Consider the following 14,454-nt stretch of genomic DNA (forward strand, 5'->3'; position numbering starts at 1 on the left):
AATTAGGTATATACACACACATTGTGCATCGCCTGTATCTTGCTTTGTAGTAATGCAATAGTTGCAGATTTAGGTAAACGCCTGACCTCACTATAGTGCCAGCTAGATGAAAAAAAAGGAAAACCATTTCAGTATACATTGACTCGTGTGGTGCACCTGGTTATTGGGATGTCTGAAAAGGAGAGTACTATAACAATATCAAATGATATAATGGGAACTTCTAGAACCTCCGTGTGGCCAGTAAACCCATTACACCACAAAATCCAGAAAGGGTCAACTGAAGGTCATTACATAAATAAGCAGCAAAGTCAAACACTTTCACAGAGCCTGATAGAACAGCATTGTTTTTATTTGAACTGCACTGAATTTTATAGATCACCTTGTACAAATACTCACACTAAAAACCAAACAATCTGTTAGTAGCCTTGTCTTGCTAAAGTCAGGGCACTAGGGATGTTGCTCACAGAGTGCACGATGCCTCCAAGAGCTCCAACTGGCTTTCATTATAAGAACGGGGGGGGGGGGGGGGGGGGGTTCACATAAGACTATGATTATAAGAACATTTAACTAGGCAATACAAATCTAACAGGACTCTGCAAAAACCTTGAACACCAAAAAACAGAGGTTTGATTTATAAAAATACCACAATGAAGAAAAGGTGGAAACACGCAGAACGATCCAGACTTTTTTCTTTCAGACAATTTGGGGAAAAAGATATCTGCAAAAGTTATTTTTCCTGAGTCAGTAACCTCAATTTCCAAACCCTTTCCTGTCTGGCTGGTGCTACTGTGTAGGTCCTTTTGGTGAGAGAAAAAAAATTGACATTTTAAGAGAGCCCTCTAGCATACAAACACCTGTGACAATGTCCAAATCCATGGTGTGGAGGTCTATGTAAAAGCAGAGGTGCTTTTTAACAGTTAGAATGGCTTTTGCATGCATTTCTTATTTCAATATTTTAGTGATAGACCACCACATGATTACTGAATCCGGAGTTGGAATGAAAGTCAATCAATCAACAGTTAAAAGTTTACATTGTCTTAAGATTGCGATAATGACCTTTACAGCAAGTCTCTCAATCCCCTTGTGCGTCAGAACCTAGAGCTTTGAAGAAGCTCTTCAGAGAAACTAGATGTCTAAAAGGAGTTTACCAGATCAAAATCTTCTCTATAATATATTGGGTGTTCTCAGGGGTTGAGAGATGTTCACAATGGACAAATCCAAACGGTTTCAGGTCCCATATTCACTTAAATTTGGGCTTATTGTTTTTGTTCTCGTACTGGTCATGAGGCTCAAGAGATCTGGCAACCCTGATGTGTCCATCAAATCCTGTCTGTACATTCAGGAACCAGCAACCTACAGGGTGAGAGATGGACTAGGACAGGGTTTAGAGGTCCCCATTGAGACTGCTGATGGCATTGGTAACACCAATTGTCTTTTTCTACTTGTCTGACAACTATGTCATTTCTTAATTTCTTTTTTCACATTGAAGAAGAGAAAGACATATTCATTTGTAGGGGGGTCTCAGAACAGAGGAAAGACCAATAGACACATGTGAACTGAAATGATGGAATGGGGCAGGGTGGGGTTAGAGGAAGGCAAGTAACAGATGATGTCATTGTCCTTCCACGCTCTCTTATTGGTGGGTCAGTCAAGGTGGACGGGCCTTAACTCTGGCATGCGGTAACAACGTGTCCCAGAAAACAGGAATACAAAAATTAAAAAGAAGAGGATCCTTAGAACATGAGTTTTGACGGTCCCCACTTTGGAGAAGCAGTTGTGAATATATTCACTGTCCCCACTTGGTTCCGGTGTTCTGTGTGAACCCTAACGATCAGTCTGCTGGTCGAAGAGTGGGTGGGTCAGTTGTGTACATATGAACTCCTTTGTCTCTGGATGCAGAGTTATGGCTCGGTCATGTGCTCTCTCATGGGCTCCCCGTTTTTGTAGGGTTGGTTGGGGGACGGGGCCTGGGAGGGGTGGGTACCGGAGGGCAGGGTGTGGGCGATTGTCACCCCCCCAGGCACCATCCCCTCCATTGGCCCATGGATCCCACCAGAGGCCACACCAGTGGGGTACCTGTGCCAGGGAGACATTGGTGAGGTCACACGGTACCATAACACTACCTCATAGGTTACAACAACCTGATAATCCTTTAAATTGCCATTTTAAGTTGCTACATTTAAAAACATGTGTTGCCTCACATTAGAAATGAGGCAAAGGATCAAATTCAGTGGTGAATTTTATAATCAAAGAAAGTAAAGTCACACATTGGAGAAAGAGTGTGGTGCAAAACAGACATCACATGAAATCTGAAAACTGATTCAACTCTTACATGTCAATTCAGGATTCAAAACGACCACAAGACCTCATCTGTTGTTCTTGGGAAACTGATAAACGTATCAGAGAAATATATCTTGATTTACTGAACCACTCAGATATCAACAATATATAGTTATAGTTGGCATAAGGGGATGGCAGGGCTAGGAAAGATTCCTGATAGAATATCTCAGGGGACAAACACTGAACTGTATGAGGAAAAAGGGGGGTTTAGAAGGAAAATGATACAAATGTCACAAATATACCCAAGTAGACCTCATACTTCTTGTGCAGGAATATGGAATACAACGCTGACTGTCCTACAATCAAATGGTTGCCATTATGTGCTACCTTGCAATAGATTTGTGTATTATTTGGCATGGTACTAGTGGCTAGGTTTGGCCACATTTGTTGGTTTTGGGGAAGTAAATGAGGGGTGCAATGAGAGGGTGGGCAGAGCAGGTATATTGGGTGGGAAATAAATCAGACAGAGACTATACTTTTCAGTATCATGAAAACCAACAGCAGTTCTGCTTTGATCAGCACAGGTGGTCCTGAGCCTATCACTGTGGGTCAGCATCGGTAGTATTTACCTGGTTCTCTATTAGGTATATAATTTGTCTTGTATTCCCCCCGTTCCTATGGCCTGTACCATGGTTTGGTTGACTCGGCTGTGTAAGAGAAGTAGTTCAGTCCAGTTGAGACAGTAGGTATAGGGTGAGAGGTCAATACTGTGAATTCCTGACAAACAATAGCAGGGGATGGTAGTATCAATGTTTCCCCATAGCGCTTCATTTCCACTATATGCCACTATGGAAACCAAGACTAAAATACCACCAAGGTTAAATAGAAAAGACAAGAAGTTATCATATATTGAATACAGGGAACAACAAAGTATATATCTGAGCATGGAAATGACTCCTGCTGTACCAATAAAAAATTAAAAAATATATCCCCCTTTTTATCAAAATGATTAAGTCCTGCTTATGTGGATAATATACGCAAGAGGAGGTGGACCTGACCCAAAATAAGTGTTTCCCTACATAACTGTCAGTTTGGTTGTGATTGATACCTGTACGCGGCACCGTTGAGTTCGGGGTGCATTTGCTGCTGTTCCACTGTCCAAGGTGCCGTGGTAACAAAGAACTCCTTGTTGACACAGTTTCGTAAACTGTCGGGAATACGGCCTGCGTCGGAAAAACCAAAACATTCCAGTTAAGAATCAGCTCCAAATGAGTTTATTATAAGTGTGATAAATATATGTGTGTTTGTGTGTGTACCAGTGACGGCTCTGCGTATCTCTGTGGCGGCTGCCTCTCTCATCTCCAGCGAGGCCTGTTCACTGTACCAGGCCGTGTGAGGAGTACAGATCAGGTTAGGAGCATCCTTCAGAGGACCCTGGGTAAAACTACACACACCAGAGAAAGGGATTGGCTAACTGAACTGGATAATGGAGTTGACCAACTTTTCACGCAGATAAACACACTCACCTGAAGGGTTCTGACTCATGGACGTCCAGGGCGGCTCCCCGTATCCTGCCCTCTTTCAGAGCCTGAGCCAAGGCCTTCTCATCCACCAGACCTCCCCGCGCAGAGTTAACCAGAAACGCACCCTGGCGCATCTTAAACAAAAGTAAACCCGTTTTACTAACATCAAATAGATAGTAGATATCTGCGATGAGATTAAGTGATATTCATTCTCCTGGAGAATACACATGTTGGAGCCCACTTGTACAGTATGTGCCTGCAGTGGTGCTTTCAACCATAAAGCCCTAAGGTGCCCTGCAGTATGCTCCTCGTACCAACAGCTTAGATTCAAATCACAGAGCTAACGGAATAAAACTTCTGTGTACCAAAAGAGAGAAACAGAGATTAAATGAGAGTATCTGGATAAAAGTAATCCCTTCATCTTGACAAAAGCTGAAATTCAGGGTCCTAGTTGTATCTGATCTGTAAAAGGCACAAGCCATAGACACGAACGCACGTACAAACACAAAGATCTTTTGGCAGCAAAGTAGTCATGTTCTTTAAGAAACTTTTCTATGATTTATATGAATATATAATTAGCACGTTAACCAGGTTCTGCCTTGATGAGACCACCCCTCACATTTCAAAGAGGAAATGGATGTTAGTCTTCTAAAGCAGCATGCAGTTTTAAAAGCGGACTGTAGGTGACAGTGTTGATCACCAACTTGGCCACGAGGCTGGGTGCACAGCACTGTACTGTACATGGTAAATGATGGCCTATTTTAGCATTGTGTGTGTGTGTGTGTATGTGTGTGTATGTTTTAATTGCCTGCAAGTGTGTGTACCTGTTTGATGGTGAAGTCGTTGATGAGGTGGTGGTTGTGTTCATTCAGGTTGCAGTGCAGGGAGACACAGTCACTCTGGTAGAGCAAGTCCTGCAGGGTGTAGACACGCTGAACACCCAGCGAACGCTCCAGACCGTCCTGCAGGTACGGGTCGTAGAAGATCACGTTGAAGCCAAACACCTTGGCCCGCACTGCCACCGCCTGCCCTGAACGACCTGTGGACGTACACATGAATACAGTGTCAGAAAAGGATCACAAAGTTATGGCTGTGTGTGTATGTGGACCAAGCACTATTACAGCTGAGTGTGTTCTTGCCAGATACCAACATCTCCTGTGACTCACCAAAGCCAATGAGGCCCAGCGTTTCTCCTCGGATCCTGGCGGCTCCGGATGCCACCTCTCTGATCTGCTCCACGCTCTGGACCCGTGTGCCCTCCCGGAGCGCCTGGTACAGCCAGGTGTTCCGCCGGTACAGGTTGAGAATGTGGCACAGAGTGGAGTCTGCTGTCTCCTCCACCGCCGCCGATGGGATGTTACACACCGCGATGCCTGGCAAAGAGAAAGTGAAGACAGGATGAGAGAAGAAGAACAACAAAAATGTATAGAAGCCCTGTGCACAGCAATGTGCTGGTTATGGAAGGAACAACTAAGTATCCAAGAAACATGATTGATTCAAATTGATTCAAATTGTAGCGTTTCATAATTATAGTGAAAACAATTTTTAAATGAAAGACACGTTTCACACCAGGTTACTATGTTTATTGAGGATTTTTGTTTTAATTATTAAGTGACATGCCTGGGGCAAAAATGACATCTGTGGGGGAGTATGTCTTAATAATGTTTTCACAGTTGTCTGTGTATTTAGGGGATAATACTTCAACTACATATGCTATGTACTGAAGTATACAAGAAATGTTTGGTTAGGCTACATTCCATAAAGTCTTGGGCGCAGTGCAGAGGAGTGGGTTGTTGTTGTTTCTATGTTGTGTCTGTCATAATGGCCGATGCAATATGTCCCCTTTTAGGGCATCAATAAAGTTTAATCTTATACCGCTCTGCTCTCTGTTTCCCTTCTTACCCATCTCTCCGGCTGCCTTGATGTCGATGTTGTCGTAGCCGCTGCCGATGCGGATGATGATGCGTAGAGCCTTGAATTTCTCCAGGTCTTCTCTGGTCAAGGTGATGGTGTGGTACATCATGGCCCCTACTGCCTCGTTCAGCACCTGATGGAGAGGCACCTTCATCATCATCGTCATCATCATTAAAGGCTTTTCATCATTATGTTAAAAAATGTGGAATAAACCCTTTTTTGTTGGCGTATGTGTACATGTGTACGTGTCAAAAGCCCTGTGTTGTCAGAATGTGTATATGGAAACAAGGTGAAGGTGGAGACGGGCAGGGTCATAAACTGGATTGATGTTTTATCCAGATCCCCAGATACCATAGCAAGTGCACCCTGTCAGGCGTTTTTGGTAAATAATAGATTTAAATTCTCCTCAGGCTAGCTGCATTAGCTTGGCCTGCCAGATTAGCATAGCTGTGACTTTCCATAACAGTTTTATTAGAGCTAGCTGGAGTCAGCACTAGATGCTAATTCAAGGTTAAATCTCTCCTCATGCATTCATCTATGCTTAGGCTGTGTTGCTAGCCAGAGGCAAGTTTGGCTGGAGACAACACGTCCTGTGGGTTGTAATGGCCAATGCCGTGTGAGTCATTAAGCAAGTAATCACTGAGCAATGTGTCAGACTAAATGGAAAAACTGAACGAGTGATTATTTTTAAACGATGGCGGACCAGTATTAAAATATACAGAAGTTGTAAAAAAAGCAGTTTGATATGGCATAGAGGGATGGACTCAACCCAATAGATGTTTTTCAGAATTTCTTATCCAGATCAAAATGTTGCGTGGAGAGTTTGTGTGGTGTGGAATGGTATCAGTACACCACTCTATTGTACAGATCAAAGCTGATATAACGCTAAAGACTCATTTGTATCAATTCACTCAGTCCACAAACAGATGGTTAAACTGCTTACATTGTTCTGACATCAGAGGGAGAGATAACGTGCTAGCACGCAAACCCTTTAGCCTACACAACACAACACGAGAGTGATAAGTCAGCACCAAAACACGACGAGAGCACGCTAGCACTGCTTTGAAATGGATAGTGAGTCATTGTAACCTCCTAATAGTGCTCTAAGGCTATGTAATTCTTTGGGGAGAAATATACAGATTCGGGCTCCTGTCAGGGAACTAACTTGGCTCATCTTTCTCAGGCGATGCATGCAGAGAGGCAGTAGTGTGCGTTTCAGTATGTATGATGAAAGTGGGTGAATTTGTGTCTTTGAGAGGTGAGGTCTGTGTGTGTATGTGTAAATGTGAGTCAGCATGTGTGTGTATGGTTTGGTTTGTATTTGAGCCTCTGTGTTTGAGCCAATGTTAGTGGGTTGTTTGCGTGTGAGTGTGCGGCCCTTTCTCCTTTCGTGTGTGTGAAGTGCCACTTCTGCTGTCTCTGCTGACTCGTAGAAAAAAGGCGGGAGCTCTGTCAATATTTCTACACCCAGGGTAGGCTGCCTCGCTGTGTAATGTATGTGCAAACAACAGCTGTTTGGACAGAAAGCCTTGGTGTGTGTGAACAGGGTAGCACAGAGAGGCCAGGGTCCAGAGAGAAGCATGTCAAGGGGTCAACAGAACCCGGGTCCTGTTTTTCCTCTCACTTTCTCCGTCCCTCCAGTCCCTCCATCCATCTAGCCTTTTCTATTTTCCAATCTCACTTGCTCCCTCTCTGTGCGTTACACCCAAATATAAATATATATTTTTTAAATGGTTCAAAATTTCCTTTTCTGACAAAAGATGTCAACAAACCTTGTTGACAAGATCACAGACAACATGATTATCACGGATTGTTTGGGCTTTTGACGCTGATCAACTGTAAGGTCAACATACACAATACATGGAAATTGCTTTGCTTTGTTAAAGGTGAAATATACAGAAATTGCACCGCCATTTCCTAGTTGCAGAAATTCTAATAGTTGTCAGGTTCAAATCCAAATCAAATTTTATTTGTCACATGCGCTGAATACAACCGTACTTACAAGCCGTTAACCAACAACGCAGTTTTAAGAAAACCCCCCCAAAAAGTAAGAGATGAGAATAACAAATAATTAAAGAGCAGCAGTAAATAACAATAGCGGTGCTACATACAGGTGGTAGTGGTACAGAGTCAAAGTGTGGGGGCACCGGTGTCGAGGTAATTGAGGTAATATGTTTTTTTTTGTTTTTTTTACCTTTATTTTACTAGGCAAGTCAGTTAAGAACAAATTCTTATTTTCAATGACGGCCTAGGAACAGTGGGTTAACTGCCTGTTCCGGGGCAGAACGACAGATTTGTACCTTGTCAGCTCAGGGGTTTGAACTTGCAACCTTTCGGTTACTAGTTCAATGCTCTAACCACTAGGCTAGAGTTATTAAAGTGACTATGCATAGATAAACACAGAGAGTAGCAGCAGGGTAGAAGGGGGGGATGCAAATAATCTGGGTAGCCATTTGATTAGCTGTTCAGGAGTCTTATGGCTTGGGGGTAGAAGCTGTTTAGAAGCCTCTCGGACCTAGACTTGGCGCTCCGGTATCGCTTGCCGTGCGGGAGCAGAGAGAACAGTCTATGACTAGGGGGCTGAAGTCTTCGGCAATTGTCAGGGCCTCCCTTTGACACCGCCTGGTACAGTATTCCTGGATGGCAGCAAGTTTGGCCCCAGTGATGTACTGGGCCGTTCGCACTACCCTCTATAGTGCCTTGCGGTCAGAGGCTGAGCAGTTGCCATACCAGGCAGTGATGCAACCAGTCAGGTTGCGTTTCTCTCGATGGTACAGCTGTCGAACCTTTTGAGGATCTGAGGACCCATGCCAAATCCTTTTCAGTCTCCTGAGGGAGAATAGGTTTTGTCGTGCCCTCTTTACGACTGTCTTGGTGTGCTTTGATCATGTTAGTTTGTTGGTGATGTGGACACCAAGAAACTTGAAGCTCTCAACCTGCTCCACTGCAGCCCTGTCGATGAGAATGGGGGTGTGCTCGGTCCTCCTATTCCTACAGCCCACAATCATCTCCTTTGTCTTGATCACGTTGAGGGAGAGGTTGTTGTCCTGGCACCACACAACCAGGTCTCTGACCTCCTCCCTATAGGCTGTCTCGTCATTGTCAATGATCAGGCCTACCACTGTTGTGTCATCAGCAAACTTAATGATGGTGTTGGAGTCCTGCATGGCCGTACAGTCATGAGTGAACAGGGTGTACAGGAGGGGACTGAGCATGCACCCCTGAGGGACCCCCATGTTGAGGATCAGTGTGGCGGATGTATTGGTACCTATCCTTACCACCTGGGGGCGGCCTGTCAGGAAGTCCAGGATCCAGTTGCAGAGGGAGGTGTTTAGTCCCAGTGTCCTTAGCTTAGTGATGTGCTTTGAGCGCACTATGGTGTTGAATGCTGAGCTGTCGTCAATGAATAACCTTATCACATAGGTGTTCCTTTTGTCCAGGTGTGAAAGGGCAGGTTACCTTAGTGTTCTTGGGTACAGGGACTATGGTGGTCTGCTTGAAACATGTTGGTATTACAGACTCTGACAGGGAGATGTTGAAAATGTCAGTGAAGACACTTGCCAGTTGGTCAGCACATGCTCGGAGCAAACGTCCTGGTAATCCGTCTGGCCCTGAGGCCTTGTGAATGTTGAGCTGTATCAAGGTCTTACTGACATCGCCTGCCGAGAGCACAATCATACAGTCTTCCGGAACAGCTGATTCTCTCATGCATGTTTCAGTGTTACAAGCATAGAAGTAGATTAGCTCGTCTGGTAGGCTTGTGTCACTGGGCAGCTCTCGGCTGTGCTTCCCTTTGTAGTATGTAATAGTTTGCCACATCCAACAATTGTTGGAGCCGGTGTAGTACGATTCGATCTTAGTCCTGTATTGACTCTTTGCATGTTTGATGGTTCGTCGGAGGGCATAGCAAAGTTTCTTATAAGCTTCCGGGTTAGAGTCCCGCTCCTTGAAAGCAGCAGCTCTACCCTTTAGCAATGTGACAAAACAAGCAGTCATTGTGCAGAGAATCATTGTACCATCTAACCCGCTGTGAAATATATTTTCTATAACCAAATTTGTATTTTCAGCTGTTTGAAGCTGGTGAGCAAAACTGAAAGCAAAATACGCAAAAAAATAAGAATGGGAAGCATAGAAATAGTACACATAGAACAGATCTTCCGCTTCTTAACCTTGCTTTCAATTGTAATTACAGATCTATAACTCACATTTATATGTCAATTTGGTCGCATCGCCCAAAACATTACATATTGCAGCTTTAAACTTTTTGCACATTTAGTACTTTGCACAAAGAGGGGAAGATTTGACCTTGCACTGGTATATTGCAGATATATAGCTCAGTATACTTTGACATTCCTTTACCATAACCAGCCTCTATTTAACAACCAGAGGAGGAGAGGAGGAGCACACTGTCACCCAATGACATTAAATCATAATGAAATCACTGGGAGAGCCAATATACTCTACTGCAATATCAGTTTTATGTCACAGAAAGAGAAGAGGGGTGTGGGTACAGGGGAAAGGAGGAGAGGAGAGGGAGGTGAAAGGAGCTACAGTTTGAATTGAGGACATGCACATTGTTAAGGCTTATTCTCTTGTGGAAGCCCATGCAGTCTCAGTGTATAGCGTGTGCATGTATGTGTACGCATGCTCATGTCAGTGCCTGAAACAGTGTGCGTACGTGGGTAAGTATGTGTCGTACCTTCTCATGGATCTCCTGTGTGGACTGGGCATCACAGAAGGCGACAGTGGCCAGGTCTTTGAGGATGGGCATCTCTACTGTACAGTCACGTCCATCCAACAGGGCCACTAGGGGGCGAGGGTGCATGGGCCCATTCATGATCTGGGGACGGATACCTACAGACAAGGAGAGACGGAGAGAGAGACAGAGAGAGATAGAGACAGAGAGAGATACAGAGAAAGAGAGCGAGAGAGGTTTTAATTATGGAGCCTCACTAAAGCACACACAGCAGTTACAGTAGAGTACTGTAAGACACACAGCAGTTACAGTAGAGTACTGTAAGACACACAGCAGTTACAGTAGAGTACTGTAAGACACACAGGGAACCTCATGAAAACCTGAAGGGACGGAGATTGTCAAAAATAAACCACATGGGAGTATAGACTGCCATGTGCAGAGTCTCTTTTTAACAGAACCTTCTCAGAGACATTGGATGTGCATATGCAATCTTTTCACAACCATGCACATAAACAAGACGTTTGATGTGAAGACTGACAGATTGATACAATGAATGCTCTGACTCAAACTGGACTGAGTGCTCTTCTCCACTAATCATCTCCCTCTCACCTAGTTAGATCAACAACACACACTCAACACTTCCTGAAATAACCAACACCTCTTCTGTGTCTCATGATGTCACTCCAGGTAACAAGGCCTTTCACCCCATGAGGTCACTCCCACCCTATCACAACCCCGCAGGGGCAGTTTGTGTGTGTGTGTGTGTACGCACACACACCTAAGCAATCACTCACGCACTTGTCTTCTGTATCTGTTACAACCTCATACTATAGATCACAATCTCTCAACCTTCTGCACACACTGCACAATACCACCATCCCTGGAGCTTCAATGGTAACACACCAGTGAGCTACAGTACCTAGCCAACTCCAGATGTACAATTCAATAAGGAAACAGAGAAAAAAAGAGAAGAGTGACTGGACAGAATGGAACAAAAAAAGGGAAAGTGGGGAAGTGAACACCATCGCTCCCTACTGCTGTTGTCATGGTGATTACAGGATTTGGGCAGGATTATAAAATATTTTATTTAGTGGCATCTGTGCTGCTGGGGAGCAGATCTGAGCTTTTCTCTCGGCACTCTGTCTCCAGAACTGTAACCTGTGCCCGTCGAATGAGAACACAAGATAGCATCAGGAATACAAAAAGAGAATACAAAGAAATGTGTCAGAATGTAACACCAAAATATTTTGCTTCACAATAACACTCTTTTGTTCTCCATTCGTTTTTTTTTGTAATAACAAAAAACAGCTAACCACTAAATCCTAAACTGAACCCAGCCTAGTAAATATATGAATTTTCACCTTGGTGGCAGTAACCAGGGAGGGTGAAATCATAAGGGGATGGTAGAGGAACATATTTTCACACAGTACACCCTATAGAACGCACCTACAGACATCCTGTATAATGTCACAGCTGTGACAGACTGCCCGTATCCACTGAGGTCCCCAACGAGCCATGTGAGTGTGGAGGAGCTCGGAAAGGCTAGTGCATAGATTTGATCATGGGCTAGTGTGTCAGTCACTGTGTCAATAAACTCTCACTGCCTTGTACATGAAGGAGTGCAGAGGAAGGGAATTGCCATGACAACATTGCTCTTTACAATTGAGTGAATAGGGTACCTACAGCATCAATATCCCTGGAAGAGTGAGGTCAATATAGCTATAGTGCTCCACAGAGACACACCAGAGTCTCCTAATACCCCCATTAACATAGCACAGAATGGGTGAAAATAACTTAGTTCAAATACCCTATTAGCTGGGAGCAGAAGGTCTCTCTCCTTCGGTATAGCTGTGTGCTCGGGTGTGGCCGAAACGGCCAAATCTACTCATTTGAAGGGGTGTCCACATATCTTTGGCCATGTAGTGTATTTGCTGCAGTGTGCAGGTCCAATAGGCCTTATGGTTGGGAAGATATTCTCTCTCCCCCTCTCCCTCCCTCCCCCCATAAGAGCCTGGCAAAAAACTGGCAACACTGTAGGAAGTGGGTCAATATACTTACGATTCATTATTACCTTGTGGCTAATGCTAGCACCCTAATAAGACTGTGCTAAATACATGATACATTGCTGGTTAATTAGCTACTAATGAGAGCCTAATGAGGTCCTAAAACCTGGTCACAAATTCTGAAGAGCTTCTTAAAGCAGCCTGGGAGAAAAGAACATGAGGCAAGTCACGCATCCACCCTGTGTGAAATGCAAGTCACATCACTTCAAATGGGCTACAGCGTCATACTGTGCCAATATGTTCTTAATGCCATAATGCAATACTAATGTATGCATACATGTTCTGGGCAATCTGAAAATAGAGTGAAGATTAACAGATATGCACACACACACACACACACAAGTGCACAAACTCACCAGTACACACACACATATACAGGGCCTTCAGAAAGTATACAGACCCCTTGACTTTTTTCACATTTTGTTACAATTTCCTCAGCAATCTACACACTACACCCTAATGACAAAACAAAAACACATTATTTACATAAGTATTCAGACCCTTTGCTATGAGACTCGAAATTGAGCTCAGGTGCATCCTGTTTCCATTGATCATCCTTTGATATGTTTATACAACTTGATTGGAGTACACTTGTGGTAAATTCAATTGATTGGACATGATTTGTAAAGGAACACACACGACTATATAAGGTCCAACACTTGACAATGCATGTCCGAGCAAAAAACAATCCATGAGGTAGAAGGAATTGTCCTTAGAGCTCCGAGACAGGATTGTGTCGAGGCACAGATAATCAAATCAACTAACATTTTATTGGTCACATACACATGGTTAGCAGATGTTAATGCGAGTGTAGTGAAATGTTTGTGGTTCTAGTTCCGACCATGCAGTAATATCTAACAAGTAATCTAACAATTTCACAACAACTACCTTATACCCACAAGTGTAGAATATAATAATAATAAGAATATGTACATAAAAATATGTGGATGAGCGATAGCCGAGTGGCATAGGCAAGATGCAGTAGATGGTATAGAGTACAGTATATACATATGAGATGAGCAATGTAGGGTATGTAAACATTATATAAGTGGTGGCATTGTTTAAAGTGGCTAGTAATACATTTATTACATCCATAATGTAATTATTAAAGTGGCGAGAGATTTGAGTCAGTACGTTGGCAGCAGCCACTCAATGTTAGTGATGGCTGTTAACACCGATGGCCTTGAGATAGAAGCTGTTTTTCAGTCTCTCGGTCCCTGCTTTGATGCACCTGTACTGACCTCGCCTTCTGGATGATAGCGGGGTGAACAGGCAGTAACTTGGGTGGTTGTTGTCCTTGATGATCTTTTTGGCCTTCCTGTGACATCGGGTGGTGTAGGTGTCCTGGAGGGCAGGTAGTTTGCCCAAGGTGATGCGTTGTGCAGACCTCACTACCCTCTGAAGAGCCTTACAGTTGTGGGCAGAGCAGTTGCCATACCAGGCGGTGATACAGCCCAACAGGACGCTCTCGATTGTACATCTGTAAAAGTATGTGAGTGTTTATGGTGACAAGCCAAATTTCTTCAGCCTCCTGAGTTGAAGAGGCGCTGCTGCGCCTTCTTCACCACGCTGTCTGTGTGGTTGGACCATTTGTTTATCCGTGATGTGTACGCCAAGGAACTTCAAACTTTCCACCTTCTCCACTGCTGACCCGTCGATGTGGATAGGGGGCTACACTCTCGGATGTCACCTCCTCCCTGTAGGCCGTCTAATCGTTGGTGATAATCAAGCTGTAGTGTTGTCTGCAAACTTGATGATTGAGTTGGAGGCGTGCATGGCCACGCAGTCATGGGTGAACAGGGAGTACAGGAGAGGGCTGAGAACGCACCCTTGTGGGTACCCAGTGTTGAGGATCAGCGGGGTGGAGATGTTGTTATCTACCCTCACCACCTGGGGGCAGACTGTCAGAAGGTAGAGGACTAATGATGAGTTTGGAGGGTTTTATGGTGTTAAATACTGAGCTCTAGTTGATGAACAA

General features: G+C 44.1%; 1 protein-coding gene across 1 annotated transcript in view; it reads right to left on the bottom strand.

Annotated features, from left to right (window-relative positions):
* Nucleotides 1–331: 331 nt before the first annotated feature.
* LOC135511397 (uncharacterized) overlaps nt 332–14,454 on the bottom strand; it is a 48,492-nt gene continuing 34,369 nt past the window's right edge. The window contains exons 2-9 of the mRNA XM_064932922.1: nt 10,417–10,571; nt 5,706–5,850; nt 4,970–5,176; nt 4,628–4,842; nt 3,807–3,937; nt 3,597–3,724; nt 3,389–3,503; nt 332–2,076 (exon numbers count right to left, since the gene is read on the bottom strand). Coding sequence (XP_064788994.1) covers nt 1,902–2,076; nt 3,389–3,503; nt 3,597–3,724; nt 3,807–3,937; nt 4,628–4,842; nt 4,970–5,176; nt 5,706–5,850; nt 10,417–10,571 — 1,271 coding nt within the window. The 3' untranslated portion in view covers nt 332–1,901. The remainder of the gene's footprint in view (nt 2,077–3,388; nt 3,504–3,596; nt 3,725–3,806; nt 3,938–4,627; nt 4,843–4,969; nt 5,177–5,705; nt 5,851–10,416; nt 10,572–14,454) is intronic.

This window comes from Oncorhynchus masou, chromosome 24 (assembly GCF_036934945.1).
Source record: "Oncorhynchus masou masou isolate Uvic2021 chromosome 24, UVic_Omas_1.1, whole genome shotgun sequence".
In the NCBI taxonomy this organism is placed as follows: Eukaryota; Metazoa; Chordata; class Actinopteri; order Salmoniformes; family Salmonidae; genus Oncorhynchus; species Oncorhynchus masou.